The following is a 22,906-nucleotide window of genomic DNA, read 5'->3' on the forward strand; positions in this document are numbered from 1 at the left end:
GGATTTGCGATTTAAGATTGAATATTTGTAGAAAGGGATTCTGAATAGATAAAACATTTGATCTGAGAAAATGTTTAGGGTGGTGGATGGGGTGCCAATCAGGCGGGGCTGCTTTGTCCTGGATGATGTTGAGCTTTTTGAGTGTTGGAGCTGCACTCATCCAGGCAAGGGGAGAGTATTCCATCACACTCCTGACTTGTACCTTGTAGTTGGTGGAAAGGCTTTGGGGAGTCAGGAGGTGAGTCACTCGCCACAGAATACCAAGCCTCTGATCTGCTCTTGTAGCCACCGTATTTATATGGCTGGTCCAGTTAAGTTTCTGGTCAATGGTGACCCCCAGGATGTTGATGGTGGGGATTCGGCAATGGTAATGCTGTTGAAAGTCATGGGTAGGTGGTTAGACACTCTCTTGTTGGAGAGGCAGGGACTAATTAGGAACAGTCAGCATGGTTTTGTGAGAGGAAAATCATGTCTCACGAATTTGATTGAGTTTTTTGAAGGGGTAACCAAGAAGATAGATGAGGGCTGTGCAGTAGACGTGGTCTACATGGACTTCAGCAAAGCATTTGACAAGGTACCGCATGGTAGGTTGTTACATAAGGTTAAATCTCATGGGATCCAAGGTGAGGTAGCCAATTGGATACAAAATTGGCTTGACGACAGAAGACAGAGGGTGATTGTAGAGGGTTGTTTTTCAAACTGGATGCCTGTGTCCAGCGGTGTGCCTCAGGGATCGGTGCTGGGTCCGCTGTTATTTGTTATTTATATTAATGATTTGGATGAGAATTTAGGAGGCATGGTTAGTAAGTTTGCAGATGACACCAAGATTGGTGGCATTGTGGACAGTGAAGAAGGTTATCTGGGATTGCAACGGGATCTTGATCAATTGGGCCAGTGGGCCGATGAATGGCAGATGGAGTTTAATTTAGATAAATGTGAGGTGATGCATTTTGGTAGATCGAATCGGGCCAGGACCTACTCCGTTAATGGTAGGGCGTTGGGGAGAGTTATAGAACAAAGAGATCTGGGAGTACAGATTCATAGCTCCTTGAAAGTGGAGTCACAGGTGGATAGGGTGGTGAAGAAGGCATTCGGCATGCTTGGTTTCATTGGTCAGAACATTGAATGCAGGAGTTGGGATGTCTTGTTGAAGTTGTACAGGGCATTGGTGAGGCCACACTTGGAGTACTGTGTACAGTTCTGGTCACCCTATTATAGAAAGAGTGCAGAAAAGATTTACTAGGATGCTACCGGGACTTGTTGGTTTGACTTACAGGGAGAGGTTAGACAGACTGGGACGTTTTTCCCTGGAGAGTAGGAGGTTAAGGGGTGATCTTATAGAAGTCTATAAAATAATGAGGGGCATAGATAAGGTAGATAGTCAAAATCTTTTCCCAAAGGTAGGGGAGTCTATAACGAGGGGGCATAGATTTAAGGTGAGAGGGGAGAGATACAAAAGGGTCCAGAGGGGCAATTTTTTCACTCAAAGGGTGGTGAGTGTCTGGAACGAGCTGCCAGAGGCAGTAGTAGAGGCGGGTACAATTTTGTCTTTTAAAAAGCATTTGGACAGTTACATGGGTAAGATGGGGTATAGAGGGATATGGGCCAAGTGCAGGCAATTGGGACTAGCTGAGTGGTATAAACTGGGCGACATGGACATGTTGGGCCGAAGGGCCTGTTTCCATGTTGTAACTTCTATGATTCTATGGTCATTGCCTGGCACTTGTCTGACACGCATGTTACTTGCCACTTATCAGCCCAAACCTGGATGTTGTCCAGGTCTTGCTGCATGAAGGCTCGGACTGCTTCGTTATTTGAGGGGTTGTGAATGGAACTGAACACTGTGCAATCACCAGCGAACATCCCCATTTCTGACCTTATGATGGAGGGAAGGTCATTGATGAAGCAGCTGAAGATGGTTGGGCCTAGGACACTGCCCTGAGGAACTCCTGCAGCAATGCCCTGGGGCTGAGATGATTGGCCTCCAACAAACACTACCATCTTCCTTTGTGCTAGGTATGACTCCAGCCACTGGAGAGTTTTCCCCCTGATTCCAGTTGACTTCAATCTTACCAGGGCTCCTTGGTGCCACACTCGGTCAAATGCTGCCTTGATGTCAAGGGCAGTCACTCTCACCTCACCTCTGGAATTCAGCTCTTTTGTCCATAAGAACATAAGACATAGGAGCAGGAGTAGGCCAATCGGCCCCTCGAGCCTGCTCCACCATTCAATAAGATCATGGCTGATCTGATCCTAACCTCAAATCTAAATTCACGTCCAATTTCCTGCCCGCTTAGGTCTGGAGCCGAGTGGTCCTGGCAGAACCCAAACTGAGCATTGGTGAGTAAGTGCCGCTTGATAGCACTGTCGACGACTCCTTCCATCACTTTGCTGATGATTGAGAGTAGACTGTTGGGCGGTAATTGGCTGGATTGGATTTGTCCTGCTTTTTGTGGACAGGACATACCTGGGCAATTTTCCACATTGTCAGTGTTGTAGCTGTACTGGAACATCTTGGCTCGAGGCGCAGCTAGTTCTGGAGCACAAGTCTTCAGCACTACAGCTGGGATGTTGTCGGGGCCCATAGCCTTTGCTGTATCCAGTGCACTCAGCCGTTTCTTGATATCACGTGGAGTGAATCGAATTGGCTGAAGACTGGCTTCTGTGATGGGGATATCAGGAGGAGGCCGAGATGAATCGTCCACTCGGCACTTCTGGCAGAAGATGGTTGCAAACGCTTCAGCCTTGTCTTTTGCACTCGCGTGCTGGACTCCGCCCTCATTGAGGATGGGGATGTTTACAGAGACTCCCGTTAGTTGTTTAACTGTCCACCAACATTCACGACTGGATGTGGCAGGACTGCAGAGCTTTGATCTGATCCGTTGGTTGTGGAATCGCTTAACTCTATCCTATAGCATGTTGCTTTTGCTGTTTAGCATGCATGGCACCTCATTTTTTGGTACGCCCATTGCTGCTTCTGGTATGCTCTTCTGCACTCTTCTTTGAACCAGGGTTGATCCCCTGGCTTGTTGGTAATGGTCGAGTGAGGAATATGCCGGGCCATGAGGTTACAGATTGTGCTGGAATACAATTCTGCTGCTGCTGATGGCCCACAGCGCCTCATGGATGCCCAGTTTTGAGCTGCGAGATCTGTTCTGAATCTATCCCATTTAGCACGGTGGATGGTGTCCTCAATGTGAAGACGGGACTTCATCTCCGCAAGGACTGTGCGGTGGTCACTCCTACCAATACTGTCATGGACAGATGCATTTGCGACAGGTAGATTGGTGAGGACGAGATCAAGTAGGTTTATCCCTCGTGTTGGTTCGCTCACCACCTGCTGCTGGCCCAGTCTGGCAGCTTTGTCCTTCAGGACTTGGCCAGCTCGGTCAGTAGTGGTGCTACCAAGCCACTCTTGGTGATGGGCATTGAAGTCCCCCACCCAGAGTACATTTTGTGCCCTTGCTACCCTCAGTGCTTCCTCCAAGTGGTGTTCAACATGGAGGAGGACTGATTGATCAGCTGAGGGAGAGCGGTAGGTGGTAATCAGCAGGAGGTTTCCTTGCCCATGTTTGACCTGATGCCATGAGATTTCATGGGGTCCGGAGTCAATGTTGAGGACTCCCAGGGCCACTCCTTCCTGACTGTATATCACTGTACTGCCACCTCTGGTCGGTCTGTCCTGCCTGTGGGACAGGACATACCCAGTTATGGTGATGAGTCTGGGACGTTGGCTGAAAGGTATGATTCTGTGAGTATGGCTGTCAGGCTGTTGCTTGACTAGTCTGTGGGACATGTTAGTGAGGAGGAATTTGCAGGGTCGACTGGGCTTGGTTTGCCTTTGTCATGTCCGATGCCAGGTGGTCCGTCTGGTTTTATTCTTATGACTTTTTTTTGCGAGATTTTACAACTGAGTATCTTGCTAGGCCATTTCAGAGGGCACTTAAGAATCAACCACATTGCTGTGGATCTGGAGTTACATTTCGGCCAGACAGGGTAAGGACGGCAGGTTTCCTCCCCTAAAGGACATTAGTGAACCAGATGGGTTTTTACGGCAATCCGGTGGTTTCATGGCCGCCGTTACTGATACTAGTATTTTAATTCCATATTTTGTTTAATTAATTGAATTTAAATTCCCCAGTTGCCGTGGCGGGATTTGAACTCATTACTCCTAACTAGTGTTTTATACAGTTCTAACATAACCTTCCTGCTCTTACATTCAATGCCTCTGCTAATAAAGGAAAGTATCCCGTATGCCGCCTTTACCACCTTATCTACCTGTCCTACCTTCACTGATCTGAGGACATGCTCTCCAAGGTCCGTCTGTTCCTCTACTCTCCGTATCCTCCCATTTATTGTGTACTCCCTTGCCTTGTTTGCCCTCCCCAAATGCATTACCTCACATTTCTATGGATTGAATTCCATTTGCTCCTTTTCTGCCCACCTGACCAGTCCATTGATATTTTACTGCAGTCGACAGCTTTCTTCCTCACTATCAAGCACATGGCCAATTTTTGTAATTATTTAAGTCCAAATCATTGATATATACCACAAAAAGCAAGGGATATAGTCCTGAGCCCTGCGCGATCCCACTGGAAACAGCCTTCTAGTCACAAAAGCATCGTCCACCATTAACCTTTGCTTTTTTAAATTCGTTCATGGGATGTGGGCGTCACTGGCGAGGCCAGCATTTATTGCCCATCCCTAATTGCCCTTGAGAAGGTGGTCGTGAGCCGCCGCCTTGAACCGCTGCAGTCCGTGTGGTGGCGGTTCTCCCACAGTGCTGTTAGGAAGGGAGTTCCAGGATTTTGACCCAGCGACGATGAAGGAACATCAATATATTTCCAAGTCGGGATGGTGTGTGACTTGGAGGGGAACGTGCAGGTGGTGGTGTTCCCATGTGCCTGCTGCTCTTGTCCTTCTAGGTGGTAGAGGTCGTGGGTTTGGGAGGTGCTGTCGAAGAAGCCTTGGCGAGTTGCTGCAGTGCATCCTGTGGATGATGCACACTGCAGCCACAGTGCACCGGTGGTGAAGGGAGTGAATGTTTAGGGTGGTGAATGGGGTGCCAATCAAGCGGGCTGCTTTATCTTGGATGGTGTCGAGCTTCTTGAGTGTTGTTGGAGCTGCACTCATCCAGGCAAGTGGAGAGTATTCCATTGCACTCCTGACTTGTGCCTTGTAGTTGGTGGAAAGGCTTTGGGGAGTCAGGAGGTGAGTCACTCGCCGCAGAATACCCAGCCTCTGACCTGCTTTTGTAGCCACAGTATTTATATGGCTGGTCCAGTTAAGTTTCTGGTCAATGGTGACCCCCGGGATGTTGATGGTGGGGGATTCGGCGATGGTAATGCCATTGAATGTCATGGGGAGGTGGCTAGACACTCTCTCTTGTTGGAGATGGTCATTGCCTGGCACTTATCTGGCGCGAATGTTACTTGCCACTAATGAGCCCAAGCCTGGATGTTGTCCAGGTCTTGCTGCATGCGGGCTTGGACTGTTTCATTATTTGAGGGGTTGTGAATGGAACTGAACACTGTGCAATCACCAGCGAACATCCCCATTTCTGACCTTATGATGGAGGGAAGGTCATTGATGAAGCAGCTGAAGATGGTTGGGCCTAGGACGCTGCCTTGAGGAACTTCTGCAGCAATGTCCTGGGGCTGAGATGATTGGCCTCCAACAACCACTACCATCTTCCTTTGCGTTAGGTATGAGTCCAGCCACTGGACAGTATTCCCCCTGATTCCAATTGACTTCAATTTTACTAGGGCTCCTTGGTGCCACACTCGGTCAAATACTGCCTTGATGTCAAGGGCAGTCACTCTCACCTCACCTCTGGAATTCAGCTCTTTTGTCCATAAGAACATAAAAAATAGGAGCAGGAGTAGGCCAATCGGCCCCTCGAGCCTGCTCCACCATTCAATAAGATCATGGCTGATCTAATCCTAACCTCAAATCTAAATTCATGTCCAATTTCCTGCCCGCTCCCTGTAACCCCTAATTTACTTTACTTCTAGGAAACTGTCTATTTCTGTTTTAAATTTATTTAATGATGTAGCTTCCACAGCTTCCTGGGGCAGCAAATTCCACAGACCTACTACCCTCTGAGTGAAGAAGTTTCTCCTCATCTTAGTTTTGAAAGAGCAGCCCCTTATTCTAAGATTATGCCCCCGAGTTCTAGTTTCACCCATCCTTGGGAACATCCTTACCGCATCCACCCGATCAAGCCCCTTCACAATCTTATATGTTTCAATAAGATCGCCTCTCATTCTTCTGAACTCCAATGAGTAGAGTCCCAATCTACTCAACCTCTCCTCATATGTCCACCCCCTCATCACCGGGATTAACCGAGTGAACCTTCTTTGTACTGCCTCGAGAGCAAGTATGTCTTTTCTTAAGTATGGACTCCAAAACTGTATGCAGTATTCCAGGTGCGGTCTCACCAATACTTTATATAACTGCAGCAATACCTCCCTGTTTTTATATTCTGTCCCCCTAGCAATAAAAGCCAACATTCTGTTGGCCTTCTTGATCACCTGCTGCACCTGCATACTAACTTTTTGATTTTCTTGCACTAGGACCCCCACATCCCTTTGTACTGTAGTACTTTCCAGTTTCTCGCCATTAAGATAATAACTTGCTCTGATTTTTCCTGCCATAGTGCATAACCTCACATTTCCCAATATTGTATTGCATCTGCTAAATCTCTGCCCACTCACCCAGCCTGTCTATATCCCCTTGTAGGTTTTTTATGTCCTCCTCACTCTCTACTTTCCCTCCCATCTTTGTATCATCTGCAAACTTTGATATGTTATACTCGGTCCCCTCCTCCAAATCGTTAATATAGATTGTAAAGAGTTGGGGACCCAGCACTGACTCCTGCGGAACACCACTGGCTACAGGTTGCCAGTTCGAGAATGAATCATTTATCCCAACTCTGCTTCCTGTTAGATAACCAATCCTCCACCCATGCCAGAATATTACCCCCAATCCAGTGATTCTTTATCTTGAGCAATAATCTTTTATGTGGCACCTTGTCGAATGCCTTCTGGAAGTCCACTGGTTCCCCTTTATCCACCCTGTACGTTATGTCCTCAAAGAACTCAAGCAAGTTTGTCAGACATAACTTCCCCTTCATAAAGCCATGCTGACTTTGTCCTATTAAATTATGTTTATCCAAATGTTCCGTGACTGTCTCCTTAATAATAGACTCCAAAATTTTACCCACCACAGTTGTTGGGCTAACTGGTCTATAATTTCCAGCCTTCTGCCTACTACCCTTTTTAAATAAGGGTGTTACATTAGCAGTTTTCCAATCTGCCGGGACCTTTGCCGAGTCCAGAGAATTTTGGAAAATTATTACCAAAGCATCCACAATCCCTACTGCCACTTCCCTCAAGTTCCTAGGATGTAAGCCATCAGGTCCAGGGGATTTATCCGCCTTGAGTCCCATTAATTTACTGAGTACCAATTCCTTAGTGATTTTAATCGTATTTAGCTCCTCCTCCTCCCCCCCCCCCCCCCCCCCAACACACCCCAGAGCCCCATGTTTGGACCAAGGCTGTAATGAGGTCTGGAGCCGAGTGGTCCTGGCGGAACCCAAACTGAGCATCGGTGAGCAGGTCATTGGTGAGTAAGTGCCGCTTGATAGCACTGTCGACGACACCTTCCATCACTTTGCTGATGATTGAGAGCAGACTGGGCGGTAATTGGCCGGATTGGATTTGTCCTGCTTTTTATGGACAGGACATACCTGGGCAATTTTCCATATTGTCGGGTAGATGCCAGTGTTGTAGCTGTACTGGAACATCTTGGCTAGAGGCGCAGCTAGTTCTGGAGCACAAGTCTTCAGCACTGCAGCTGGGATGTTGTCGGGGCCCATAGCCTTTGCTGTATCCAGTGCACTCAGCCGTTTCTTGATATCACGTGGAGTGAATCGAATTGACTGAAGACTGGCTTCCTGCCACTGAGCCAATTTTGGATCTAACTTGCCACTTTGTGATGTTAGGAAAAGAGGAAAGGCTTCTGTTTATCAGCTGTTGGTGTTTGTCAATGGCTGGGATGGAAAGTAAATTTAGAGAAGCCAATAAATGAAAAATAACTTGTGTAAAAATGCAGCTAAGATACAAATAGTATGAATGTGCAAAAATTTGCTGGGAAGGGCAAGAGAAATATAAAATGATTTTAAAATAATCTTGAAGTAGAAGGAAAAATTGGTGGGGAAATACTTTCAATAAAGAGTATTCCCCAACATTCAAATTTTTTAAATAAAGTGTCTGAAGCACCCTCTCCTATGTGTAAACACACTGCATGGACCCATGGTCACAGCCTAGCATGAAATGGTGCGTGTCCATGGGAAGGAAAATGAGTCCAGAAATCAGTTGCTCAAACACCATCGACGGAGCGGGAGAAGCTAAGAGGAAATTCACCCCAAATTATCTCTGGTCAGAAAGTGAGCGCATTTTATTTCGAGGAATACAACACTGCATTGAACCATTAAAATGAGTGCTCCAGTTTTACTTGTAATCACAGCTGCACGTAACAAGGTTCCTTCTAATCTACCCACTGAAGGTGCTCCACCCAGGTTGAATTGTTTGCCTCGTACTTTGAGAGGAAATGCGTAATTATGGGCTGAACCAGCACCCAGTTTGAACAGGAAATTTGTTGCATCACCCACCCTCCTAGCAACCTGCACTTCTTTATGGGGAGGGGAAGAGGATGAGAAGAACAAATGTTGTGGAGAACCTGGCTGTGTCCTGGATTTTCGGAAAACTTTTCTGTCATATGGGAGCGCAGTCACATTAATGTGACTGGCTAGAGTGTCTAGAACTAGGGGACATAGTCTCAGGATAAGGGGTCGTACATTTTGGACTGAGATGAGGGGGAATTTCTTCACTCGGCTGTGAATCTTTGGAATTCTCTACCCGAGTGTGCTGCTGTTGCTCAGTTGTTGAATATATTCAAGACTGAGATTGAAAATTTTTGGACTCTAGGGGAATTAAGGGCTATGGGGATTGGGTGGGAAAGTGGAGTTGAGGTCAAAGATCAGCCATGATCTTATTGAATGGCAGTGCAGGCTCGAGGGGCTGTATGGCCTACTCCTCCTATTTCTTATGTGCTTATGTAATATCTAACAGATAATCCCTTGCGACCAGTGTTGATTTTTTTTTTAATTCTCTAAAGTGGAGGTGGCAGTAGATTTATCAACTGAATGCATTGTAGACATACTGCCGAAAAGGTTAATGAATTTTTTTTAAGCCGATTTAAATAACTATCATTGTCTTTTTGTGAAAGGGTCAGTCTTTAATCATCACAGTAATACTACAGTTATAGTTCCATACAATAGTAAGAAGTACAAAGGGCACAGGATTAATCATTCACATTCTCAAAAGAAAATCCCCATGTGGAACCTACAGTAAACTCTTGTACCACTGCCTGCCTTTCAGCTTTGAATAATGCTCTCAACATTTTCTTCCATGAAATGGGGAAGGCTCACCAACCATTTTCTCACCTGATGTTGAAAACTGTTATGCCTTGACTGATATACATTAGATTTAGTCTGAAAAGCGTGCAGTAGAGTATAAGACTGCTGAACAGAACAGATGTGAAAGGTTGGAACAGTGTAATTTGCTTGCAAAGATGTTTTATCCTAGATTGATTTTATTTTATGGGTAGAAATAATTTTGAAAATTGTACATGGTTGGGACACCACCAATACCAACTTCAATCCCAGTTACAAACTTTTTATTTTTCTTCATTAGACTTGTTATTAATGAAGGGTAATTAGAATCTAGTCAAGAGCACAAATCCAGTTGCTGCTGTCCTCAAATATCAAGAATCTCACCGCCAGCAATGCAGTATCATTTGCAGAAAGAAGCACCACAGTTTTGAAAATCCGTATAGCAACACCTTCCATTTTATATAGCTGCCTTAGAAAAGGTGCAAAAGAGATTTACTAGAATGATTTCAGGGATGAGGGACTTTAGTTATGTGGATAGACTGGAGAAGCTGAGGTTTTCCTTGGAACAGAGAAGATTGAGAGGAGATTTGATAGAGGTATTCAAAATCATGATTGGTCTGGACAGGGTAGATAGAGAAACTGTTCCCATTGGTGGAAGGGTTAAGGACCAGAGGACATAAATTTAAGGTGATTGGCAAAAGAACCGAAGGTGACATGAGGAAAACCTTTTTGCACAGCGAGTGGAAATGGATCTGGAATGCACTGCCTGAGGGGGTGGTGGAGGCAGATTCAATCATGGCCTTCAAAAGGGATCTGGATAAGTACTTAAAAGGAAAAAATTTGCAGGGCTACGGGGAAAGGGCGGGGGAGTGGGACTAGCTGAATTGCTCTTGCATAGAGCTGGCGTGGAATCGACTGGCTGAATGGCCTCCTTCCATGCTGTAACCTTTCTATGATTCTAATATAAGGAAAATCCCAAGGCAATTCAGAGAAGGCTTATGGAAAACTGATGCCCAACCAAGAAAGAAGTTTGGAGGAATGTCCAAAAGCTTGGTCGAAGATCAGGCTTTTGTAGAGGTTTTTGAAGAAGTGGGTAGGCTTGGTGAGAGAATGAAAGTGATTTTTATTAAGCGCTACAATGTTGTATGCATTCATCATGAGCAGAAATTAGCCTGTTCCTTTTTGATTACTCCGTGGGCCTTCAAAGCCCCAACAGTCCAAAAAGCTACCTTCAGAATTGCTGATATTGAATTAGTCGTTTTTGGTCTCACTCAGAGACTCTTTTTGGAATAGAAACCACACATCATTCTGGATGGGTATACATGTCTCAAATGGAAATCGGTTCCAGATTCAGAAGGGCAACTCCAAGGCAAGCAGGCATTTCTGGCACAGTTCTCCAGAGTGACTGCTGCTTCCTGCTTTTCCCCTTTTCTCCCCTCCAAGCAGATTTAAGGAATTTGATTTGCTTACAGTTAGCTGTGCAGTGCGGTGTGGTGTTTGCTTCCTCTTATCAATCTGATTCATTAATGCCACCTATCTGCACAGCACATTTCACCGGCTTTTCCATCTGCTATGCAGGTGGTTCTTTTCTGTGGCCTGCTGGCAGTAAGCAAAAGCCTGCAATGCAATTAGTACTGACCAAATGTAGCAAATAAACTAACAGTTTTGATGAGGTTTAATTGCAAAGTTTTAATTGATACTTGTTTCTTTTCTCACTCTGCATTATTCTGGTCTTTAATTTTTTTATTTCATTGCATTCTTGGAGTATGTATACCTAGTAGCTGCTTCAACTAACAATCAATCTTATATGTTTTGAACTTTCATTCTAGAACTAACATTAGCTGCATCCCTTAATGCCAAAGTAATTTTCAGATGGCTGGGGTTCAGGATCCATGGGCTCAGTGGTCGCACACTCATCTTTGTGTCAAAATATAGATTCAAACCCTACTCCTGAAACTTGATTGCATATACTAGGCTGACATTTCAGTGTACTGTAGGAGATGTTGTCTTTCAGATGAGATGTTAAACCAAGATCCCATCTGCCCACTCAGGTGGACGTAAAAGATCATGTGGCACTATTAGAAGAGGAGCAGGGGAGTTCATCTGGTTCTGGCCTACATCTATCTCTCCAACATCACTAAATACAGATTATCTGATTATCTCATTGCTGTTTGTGGAACCTTGCTGTGCACAAATTCGCTGCTGTGTTTCCCAACATGATAGTGATTACACTTCAAAATTACTTCGTTGGCTGTGAAATGTTTTGGGACATCCTGAAATCATGAAAGGTGCTATTTAAATGCAAGTTCCGCTTTGTCATAATACATTGAGCTTGATGTGGTACAGTTTAGTGAACCAAATGTTTTTAAATTGACAGTGCTTGCCAGAATATTCATATTGTGAGTGTCATGATCCCTTTTGAACGTGCTGGTAATTTTGTCAATTAATCTTGTCATTTGGTTTCATGTGCCAGACAGTGGGGAAAAATTTCATGATGTGTAAAATACTTAAAAACAGAACGTTTCTTGATCTTTATTTTGAACTAGAATTTACAAAATACCATGGGTTCAGTTACTAATTTGCAAGCTCAAAGCTTTTATTTAAGGTTGACCAAGTATTTCATGGTCATCAATCTTATAGGCATAGGGTCTTTTCAGAACGTGTTTTGTTCCAATTGAAATTCTGGAAGTTTCTAAATCTAGTACGGTCACGTTGGATTGGTGTAGTCTTCATGTCTCCAATGTTGATTTTGTTTTTTTAGAATCGAGTGAAATTTCAAATGCTAAGCTTTATTGCAATAATGTAATGAAACTTGGCATTTGAAAAATGTCACGGTGTCCTTGGATAGTTTAAGTAAATTGTTAGCCAAATATTTTAAGAAGCTATTGTCTTTCCTCAAAGTAGTTATTAATTGCTGAGATTCCTTTTTTTTTCTAGGCAGCTGCTTGATTTAACAAAGTATTTTTTCCCTTGTCTGTTTTCAGCATTTACTAAATTGATCACAGTGAATGGCCAAGATTACCACCTGCAGCTTGTGGACACAGCTGGACAGGTAAGGGTGGTCTTATAGGGTATTCTGTCCTGATTCATACATTGCAGTGCAACTTTAGACTTGCATTGCAATAGAGGATTGTAAAAGAGGCTTGTTGCTTGTTCATAGGGTTAGTAAACTGTTAGTGATTGGCGAGGCTAATTCAATGTTTCTCCAGTGCTCACCGTACCGAGCAAAGTTGACTGATCAGAAAAAACAATATTATAGCAACTAAGTTAAAGATAATTAGAGTATTGCTTAAATCTGTCAGTATTACTTTTCCAATGATCGAATTGTCAATTTGATTCATTCAAGTCAATTAGCTCAGTGCTCTTAGTGTTGCCAGGAGATAGCTGCAATAAGATACAATTATACGGCAACATTACTCTCAATTTAAAGTGCTTTAATACTTCCTGTTCTCTCTCTCTCTCTCTCTCTCTCTCTCTCTCTCTCTCTCTCTCTCTCTCTCTCTCTCTCTCTCTCTCTTCCCCCCCCCCCCCCCACCCCCAAAAGAAAGAATAGAGAAAATAGTTTTTTTAAATGGCTGCTATGTGAAAGGAGATCTTACCTTCCCCTCTCTTTATTCAGCCAGTAGATACAATAAGATATGAACCATCATCCATTTGGGGGAGGGGAAAGCTGCCTTTTAAATTCTTTTATTTACAATTCACTTAAGCCCACCATTGCTTTACTCTTGACTCACCTTCAGGTTTTTCCCATCAAAAATCACTGCTTTCTGCTGTTCTGTTGAGGTCTTTTTTTTCTTTTCCTCCCAGTTTTTTAATTCCTTAGTTTATTCACTGCCTTCACATCAATATGTCCTTTTTAACATTTTAATGTTGCAATCTTTCTGTACCTCAAATCTGATTTCCTGGGATGTCATTTCTTTGTTTGACTGCGGTGACCTTCAGTGTTGCCCATTTCCAGCTGCAGCATTGTATCTGTATGGGTTGTCAACTCCTTGGAAGGGTTTTTGTGTTTTTCCCTTTCCTCTTCTGCCAGATGCAGGAGAATGAAATGACTGTCATCCCTTTGACATGGTAATGGCCGTGAAAGAATCAGTTCTTTTGAGCTTCTGGCTTAACTTGGGTCAAATCTGGCATAGCCCGGAGTTTTTAACTGATGGCAAAACTCTTGACCGGGTCAGCTTAGAGAAGCTAAGTTGCCAGCAGCTGATAAGACATTACTAGCATCTGAGATGGACATTGCTAAATGCAAGCATACTGGTGTCGCAATCACCTGTTCGATCGACTAGCATGCAATAGTTACAATTTTGTCCTATCTGCAAAACTTCCTGGCACCTTAATTTATTACTCAGCAAACTGATATCAGCCATACAAGCCATTGGCTCATATGAATCTATCTCATCGTGCTTTTTCCACAAAGTATTGCCCACGAATGTGCATAAGAGATTTGTATTTTAAGTAAACCTGCTATTACAGCGGGTAGCAACATTTGAGTTGCTTGTGTTGTTCATGTGGCAGGGATGGACCTACCATAGAATTTTAAAGCACTTTTTATCATACAGTGCTGCTTCTTAGGCCAACATACAAAGGATTCACCTTAAGGCTGTTTGAGGCAGTAATATTGCTTTTATTTAGCACTGTTGTCTTGATTTGCTGGCCCAAGATGATATACATTGGTGTGCAGTGCTCCAATATAGTTCATTGAAGATCCACCACAAAAATTCTGCAGTTCTTTAGTATGCCACACTATATGTTGAAGTTAAACAAATGAAGATGGCAGATTATCTACCGTTAGTATGATCTTCCTTATTCTCTAATTGCTTTATTTCGATCTTTTGTACCTTCCTCCAGGACAAGATTGAAGGTGAGTCATGTAGCAAGTATTATATAATGAGGGATGGAAGATTAGCAGGCCTCTAAAGGAAAGAGCTTGTAAAACAGGAGTTTCTTAAAAAGAAGTGTCCTTTGGTGCTTGACTCGCAAAATTGTACTGCATTGTGAAGAAATAGCTTCAATTAAAGAATAAGGAAGACCTTAGTGGTAGATATAGACGTAGTCACTAAGCTCCATGCTCGCACCTCCCATCATTCCCAGTTTGAATCCCTTCAGTTCAATTTCTGAGCTGCCCAAAACACACATCATTCTGGTCAGACTTGTCAACGATAGCCTGCCGCAGTCACACAGGACATCACTCCCTCCCTCTGGCATTCAACAAAGTTTCATCCTTGCCATCCCACCCTCGCTTGGTTCCACTCCCACCTAAAACAGCAAGCACATCCTACAGTGTCTTTTCCAGTCTCTGCATGGTCACTGGAAATGCTCAGATTTCATTCTTGGCCCCATTACATTTGGTGTACATCCTGCTTAACCAGGACATCGTCCATAGACATGAAATCAGCTTCCACATACAGTATATACTGACGACGACTGCCGCTACCCCTGATCTCTCAACTACCACTGTATTGTGCACTGCTTGTCTAACATCAAGTGCTGGATGACCCAGAATTTTTTCCAACTTAATATCTAAGATTAACACCATCCAACATCTCCTCCCAAAAACTTTGCCCCCCTTCCCATGATTCCATCTTCTTTCCCAGTTGCAAACACGGGCTGAACCCAAGAATGCCCTTTGACCCTCACCAGAGGTGAGCCGAAAATCCCATGTCCTATCCATTACCAAGACCACTTAATTGAAAGGTGCTACATAAATGCAAGTTCGTTCTTTACCTCACCTCTGCAGCATCAACTGACTTAACTTAACCCACCACTGCTGGACCCGCCATTGCCCCTCCACCCCCCCCCCAATCCCAATCCATGCTTTTGTTACTTCTGAGCTTGACTTCTCCTTGCCAGACTCCCAATCTCGATTCTACATGAACTCCAACTTGCCCGACTCCCAATTTCCATTCTACATGGACTCCAACTTGTGCAAAACTCTTGTCCATATCCTAACCTGCATTGAGTAACATTCCACTGTCACCCCTGTCCTTGCAAACCTTGATTGGCTCCACATGCTTGTTTTCAGATCTCTCCATGTCCTCGCCGCACTGTTATCTCTTGAACCACTTATGGTCTCTTTGCAACCTTCACATTACCCACTCCTCCTACTACCTGCTGAACACTCTGCCCATCTTTAAAAGCATCTCCAAATTCCACATCTTCAACCATGCCTCTAAATCTTCTACTGCGCAGCATCAATTTCTGCCTTTGTTGAGCACTTACTTATATAGCATGTACTATGTTAAAGGCGCGGAATCAATAAAAGATGTTATTTTTATGACCCGATTATGAACCAAAGGATTACTTTTGACACAATCTGTAAGATAAGTGCATGGAATATAGTGTCAATTGTGATTTGATGTAACAATTCAAAGCAACGAGTACTTTGGCCTTTATGGCGTTCTAGGGTAGGTTCAGTATTAGCTCTTAGAATTTCCCATCTCCATTTTCTTTACTATGGTGGCGTAATTCATCTGCATATGAAGGTTGAATAAATGAGGAATCCTAACATTTCCCTTGCAGCATTGCTACAATATTCTGTATGACCTAAATATTTGTAGTTAGTGAGATGTACTTTGTTATACTTTTAAATAGATGAAATACTCAAGAATGCTATAAATTTAAACTTCTTTCTATTAAAGCATTCATTGTTGGCAGTCATGACAGAATATTATGCAAAATATTTTACATGAGTTCTTGTGTAGAAATGCTTCCAGAGAGCAAAATTGAAATTCATGATCTAAACCTTGCCGAGGACTCTGTTCAACAGTTGATAATGTAGTATAATGAGGACTCATTGGCCTGACATCCTGACGTTTGTCTCTTTAATCATTAGGATGAGTACTCCATTTTCCCTCAAACGTATTCCATAGACATTAATGGATACATTCTAGTGTATTCAGTTACATCTAACAAAAGGTAAGGATTACCATTTAATTTTTAGTAAGGCATTTGCATTGGCTTATGATAGCATGTTGCTGTTTTGCAAGGCAGCAGTGAGCCGTTTTGCAAGGCAGCAGTGAGCCACTTTGCAAGCCACATTTTGATAGTTGCTTAGAGGTAGTGCTGTTACTTGGAGTGTACATTATTCAGCTAATGATAACCTGCTATTGAGAAAAATAAGTGCTTTTTAAACACAATATAAATAAAAGTTGATATTTTTCCTAAAATGCTGAACATTACAGTTGTCAAGTGTATTATTGTAGTAGTTTTAATTTTTGACAGCATGGAATTAAAGGATGCATCTTGTATAGAACAACTTTTGCAAGAAGCTAAAATGCATTGCAAGTCTTCCACTTAGAAATGGAAGATCTGATCTAGATGTCTACTAGTGTGAGACATGTAGATAGATAGATGTATATCTCTCCATGCTGCAGGTGATTCATTGAAATCCTCCAAAGCTGCCATGGCTTTATGAAGCAGCTTTTCTACAGCATGTATTTGTGTGTATAAAATAAGTTTTTTTTATTTAGAAATTATTTATGAACAGCTCCAGAAAAATCAGATTACAGTCTTGAACTTCCTTCCTAGTATTACGTTTTATAGATAATATATTTTTTCAGTAAAGCAGGATGGTATGTAGTGGGGCAAATAGACAACTTCAGTCTGGATAGCACCTTTTTAATGAAAGAATTGTCCTAAGGCACTTCATAGAATAAACATATTGAAAATAAATGCTGAGCCAGCAAAAGGAAATACTACAGCAGGGCTATGGGGACAGAGCAATGCATTGGATTACTTTTGGATTTCTCGAACAAAGCCAGCATGTTCATGATTGGCTAACAGGCCACCTTCTTCTGTGGTTCCAATGGGATCAGAGACGGATTTTGAGAGTTTTTAAAGGAGGAGGCAGAGGTGGAGAGGTCTTGGCAGGGAATTTGAGAGAAGGACCCATGCAACTAACGCCTTGCCATTGGTGCTGAGGCAATGGGAGGGGTGAAGCACAAGAGAGCAGTGTTTGAGGAACTGAATGTTCAGGGGGTGGGTATAGGGCTGGAGGAGATTGCAGAGATGGGTTGGGGCAAGACCATGGGGAGATTTAATAACAAAGACATGGATTTTAAATTTAAGGCATTAGAGGAGGGGTAATCGATGTAGGTCAACGAGGATTGGTGATGGGTAAGCTGGTCTTGCAGCAGAATTTTGGAGTTTATGGGGGCTAAGCATTGAGTATGAAACATAGACCAGATAAAATATGTTCCAACTTGTCACAAAGTAGACATGAAATTTCAGGACTACAATTTAATTCTCCTATAAACGTAATACTTTTTTTGATCAAAGCAATTTCATCAGTCCGATACTGACATTTTTTTCTATTTTTTTAAGTCAATTTCTGAAGTGCTTTATTGCAAGTGGGAGTAGCATTCATTATCATTAGAATGCAGCTCATTGTGAGATTTCCAAATATCCCTATGAATTCTTCATTTTATTATGCCCACACAGCATTTCACCAAAGAATAGAAGCAACTTGCTGTGGTGTTTGAGCTTTAGCATTCAATTTAAGTTGTTAGATTATGATTGCCCTTGGTTGTTAAAGTTATAGTTGATACTTATTGGTAGCATTCCACTAAATTACAAGATTAGTCTGCGATTTACCAGCCTTCCAAGTTTTATGTTTATTAATTATAAACTAGTTATACAGGCATAGATCACCAGGTCCAGTCAAGTTGGTAATGTGCAGAACTATGAACCCGACTGGACTCTTGGTGTGGAAGAGCTGCGTTTACAGACTTTATGCAAGCTCCTCAAGGCTCAGTTTGTAAAAGCAGTGCATAATTATCATAGAATCATACAGCAGAGGAGGAGGCCATTCCCATTGTACCTGCTCTTTGAAAGAGCTATCCAATTAGCCCCATTCTCTTGCTCTTTCCCCATAGCTGTACAAATTTTTCCTTTTCATGTATATATCTAATTCCCTATTGAAATCTATTCCCTATTGAATCTGTTTCCACCATCCTTTCAGGCTATGTATTTCGGATTCTAACAACTCACGTTTTTTTTAAAAAATTTCCTAATCTCCCCTTTGGTTCTTTTGCCAATTATCTTAAATCTCTGTCATCTGGTTACCAACCTCATGCCAATGGAAACAGCACATATGGAGAAACTGTCAAAACCCTTCATAATTTAGAACACTTCTACTAAATCTTTCCTTAACCTTCTCTGCTCTAAGGAGAACATACCAGCTTCTCTAGTCTCTCTACATAACTGAAATTCTTCATCCCTGGTATAATTCTGGTAAATCTCTTAACCCTCTTTAAGGCCTTCACATCCTTCTTAAAGTGTGCTGCCCAGAAATGGACACAATACTCCAGCATAACTTCCTTGTTTTTGTATTCTATGCCTCTATAAAGCCAAGCACCCCGTATGCTTTTTTAATAGCCATATCAACTTGTCCTGCCACCTTCAAAGGTTTGAGTATGTGAAACCCCAGGTCTCTGTTTCTGCACCCCCTTTAAAATTGTACCATTTAGTTAATATTGCCTCTCCTCATTCTTCCTACCAAAATGCATCACCTCACACTTCTCTGCATTAATTTCCATCTGTTATGTGTCTGCCCATTTCACCAGTCTGTGCCCTCCTGAAGTCTGCTACTGTCCTCCTCGTTATTTAGTGCATTTCCAAGTTTTGTGTCATCTGCAAACTTTGAAGTTGTGCCCCCTATACCAAAGTCCAGGTCATTGATATATATCAAGCTGAACACATAGCCCCAGATTCAATTTTTTTTTTCTGTGCTTCCTTAGGTGATCTCACCCCAGGTGACTGAGAAGGCTACAGTTGCCTTGGCATGCCAGGCCTAAGGAACCAAATGTCAGCCAGGGCTCATGTTCCTGGTTTCTATCCAGTAACTCTTGCTAGAAAGCACACTTGAGGGCATCTGGTGAGGACAAGATTGGGCTCTGCTATGGCGGCTTCTTTGGTTCAGTAGCCTCGCAAAACTCGCTGACACAAGTTGTCACTTGAAGATAGCCGACAGCAGCCAGCGGGGATTGACCACTTGAGAACAGATCATGTTAGAACAAACGAGCAAGGCACACAGATCATTTGTGTTTTGGTGATTGCTTGGGAGATTATATTTAATATGCCAATAGATCTCAATTTTTTTCTACTTTGGTTCAATTCAATATAATCAGTTCTCCAATTAATTTTATGTACAGTAGAGCCCTTTCCGGGGTTTGGTGGGGGGGGCGGCGGCGGTGGTGATGTGTGTGAGAAGAGGTTAACATACTGTAAGGTGAACCAACCACCAGCACAACCCAAATAATGTTGAGTAGTCAAATTGTAATACTGACTTTTGAGAAGGAGTACAAATTTTCGTTGATGTGTCACGCACATTTGCACCAGTTGCCAAAAATTTTTTCTTATAGTTGTACTCTAGCACTAGAAACCAACATGGTGTGTTTTTTAAATCAGAACCAATTGTACATTTTAATGTATCTGTTGATTAAAATCTTAAAAAGGAAGGAAAGTTTAGAGGTGGAATGTTCTTTTCTCCAGAGTACTGTTTTTTAAAAAAAAACGTAATTATTGACCCCTGCCGGTAATGTGCTTTCCTGACGTTGGCAATCTCTAGGTCAGTCAGAATTAAACCCCCCCCATATTTACAATAAAGTTGTTCCAAGCTGTCACCAACCTCAAATGTCACCAAAGTGGCCTAGCATCGAGGAGACCTGATGTAGCATGTCTTTATTAGAGGTAACAAACATTTTAATTAAATTATCAGGTGTTTTGAATTTTTCCAAAAACACAGTGGAAATACTTAAGGGGAAAATAAAGTGTATTTTGTTCTAAGTGGGATCGCTCCCCAGTATACATAAACAGGGTGGTGACTGTGAAGACAAAGGTGGTTGTGATCTATGATGGTACCCACCCTTGGCTCCCAGCTGGTTTGAACTGGTTACTATGGATCAAAATGTAATCATTTTTAAAAACTTTTTTTTAACATGTCGGCAGTTATGAAGTGATCAAAGTTATTCATGAAAAATTGTTGGATATGGTGGGGAAAGTTCAGTAAGTTACTTTTTTTTTAAAATTACAATTTCCAAAATCCATTTTTTTTCTGTTGTATTTTAACTTTAATTTAATCTTAACTGTTGATTAACTTTTCTTTGCAGAGTGCCCATTATGTTGGTTGGAAATAAAAAAGATCTGCATATGGAAAGGTAGGTAGTTTTTGCAAGGGCATTTTGGGAAATATCAGCATATAGGAATGCTGCTCTGAAAACTACACCGTATAAGTAATGGGTTCGTGCTTTCATTTGGCCGTCTGATTCTAAAGAGTGTCTGAAAACCACACCCCAAATGATCAGTCTGCCTGTCTTGAGTTTTTTTGAGAATTAAGATGCCCCACAACTGGCCACGGAGGTGCAAAAGACCAATGCAAATAGAACAGTTGTTGCAGTGTTCCTACCTGAGGCGGAGGGGGGAGAAGAGAGTGCCGGAGCACCAGCCAACCCTTCCTGATAGTAATGTGCCATTGCAACCAGAACATGCCTCCCTGGAGCATGTGTTCTTCTACACTTTTTAATGCCAATAGCGTTGCCCCAAATATTGCATGATTTTTTTAAAAAATTGAAATCCAAATCAATTTTATGAATTAGGAGAGACTGGTTTTGAGTTGCCATTTCCTCTATGCTCCTTGTCAAGAAATTGCACTTAGAAATTCATAGTTGCCCAGTTAATTCTCTTCACTGTGAAAAGCTATTTTGCATTGAGACAAATAGCTTTTCATACAGTGACTCAACTAAAAATTATTGGAAATTATAAATGTAGTAAATTTGATCTTAAATGATGTAGCATCAAAGTTTCAAAACTCTTATCTACGGTATCTTCCATTGTAGTGAATAGTGCTGGTTTTGTAAATTTCAAAAATAATCAAGTAGAATTTCATTTTGCCCAAGTTGATAATATAAGCGTCACTATAAATGTGGCCAAATTTAATCTTATTATGCATCAGGATTGAGCCTTTCAGTTGTAATATCATAGTCATAGGTTACAGCATGGAAGAAGGCCATTCGGCCCATCGAGTCCATGCAAGAGCAATCCAGCTAGTCCCACTCCCTTGCCCTATCCCCATAGCCCTGCAAATCTTTTCCTTTCAAAGACTTATCCAGTTCCCTTTTGAAGGCCATGATTGAATCTGCCTCCACCAACCCCTCTGGCAGTGCATTCCAGATCCTAACCATTCGCTGTGTTTAAAAAAAAAAACGTTTTTCCTCATGTCACCCTCATTTCCGTCTTAAACGGGTGACCCCTTATTCTGAGACTATGCCACCTAGTTTTAGATTCCCCCTTGACTGGTAACATCCTCTCAGCATCCACCCTATCGAGTCCCCTCAGAATCTTGTATGTTTCAATAAGGTTTCCTCTCATTCTTCTAAACTCCAATGAGTATAGACCCAACCTGTTTAATCTTTCCTCATAAGACAACCCTTCCATACCCGGGATTAACCTAGTGAACCTTCTCTGAACTGCCTCCAATGCAAATATGTCCTTCCTTAAATAAGGGCGCCAGAACTGTACGCCGTACTCCGTGTGGTCTCACCAGCACCTGTTCAGTTGTAGCATGACTTCCCTGCTTTTATACTCCATCTCCTAGAAATAAAGGCCAATATTCCATTTGCCTTCTGGATTACCTGCTGCACCTGTGTGTTGACTTTTGTGTTTCATGTACGAGGACACCCAGATCCCTCTGTACCATAGCATTTTGTAGTATTTCTCCATTCAAATAATATTTTGCGTTTTTTATTTTTCCTCCCAAAGTGGATGACTTCACATTTTCCCACATTATATTCCATCTGCCAAATTTTTGCCCATTCAATTATCCTGTCAATATCCCTTTGCAGACACTTTGTGTCCTCATCGCAACTTGCTTTTCCACCTATCTTTGTATCATCAGCAAATTTGGCCACAAGACACTCTGTTCCTTCATCCAAGTCATTGATATATATTGTAAATAGTTGAGGCCCCATCACTGATCCCTGCGGCACCCCACTAGTTACAAATTGACATTTTGAAAATGACCCTTTTATCCCGACTTTTTCTGTTAGTTAGCCAATCCTCTATCCATGTCAAAATATTACCCCCAACACCATGAGCTCTTGTACAGTAATCGTTTATGTGGCACCTTATTGAATGTCTCTTGGAAATCCAAATATACTGCATCCATTGGTTCCCCTTTATCCACCCTGCCCGTTACTTCCTCAAAGAACTCAAATAAATTTGTCAGACACGATTTCCCTTTCATAAAACCATGTTGACTCTCCTGATTGTATTGAGTCTCCAAATATCCTGCTACTACTACCTTAATAATGGATTCCAGCATTTTCCCAATGACACATGTTAGACTAACTGGTCTGTAGTTACCTGCTTTCTGTCTCACTCCCTTCTTGAATAGGGATCCGGACGTAGTAGTTAAAGAGGAGAGGTGTGAAATATTGGATAAGGTAAACGTAA

At 42.4% G+C, this 22,906-nt stretch overlaps 1 protein-coding gene across 1 annotated transcript in view; it reads left to right on the top strand.

Moving 5' to 3' along the window:
- Nucleotides 1-22,906, top strand: part of rheb (Ras homolog, mTORC1 binding) — a 105,448-nt gene that overhangs the window by 63,185 nt on the left and 19,357 nt on the right. The window contains exons 3-6 of the mRNA XM_067967922.1: nucleotides 12,442-12,509; nucleotides 16,290-16,372; nucleotides 20,405-20,461; nucleotides 20,566-20,613. Coding sequence (XP_067824023.1) covers nucleotides 12,442-12,509; nucleotides 16,290-16,372; nucleotides 20,405-20,461; nucleotides 20,566-20,613 — 256 coding nt within the window. The remainder of the gene's footprint in view (nucleotides 1-12,441; nucleotides 12,510-16,289; nucleotides 16,373-20,404; nucleotides 20,462-20,565; nucleotides 20,614-22,906) is intronic.

This window comes from Heptranchias perlo, chromosome 2, assembly GCF_035084215.1.
Source record: "Heptranchias perlo isolate sHepPer1 chromosome 2, sHepPer1.hap1, whole genome shotgun sequence".
In the NCBI taxonomy this organism is placed as follows: domain Eukaryota; kingdom Metazoa; phylum Chordata; class Chondrichthyes; order Hexanchiformes; family Hexanchidae; genus Heptranchias; species Heptranchias perlo.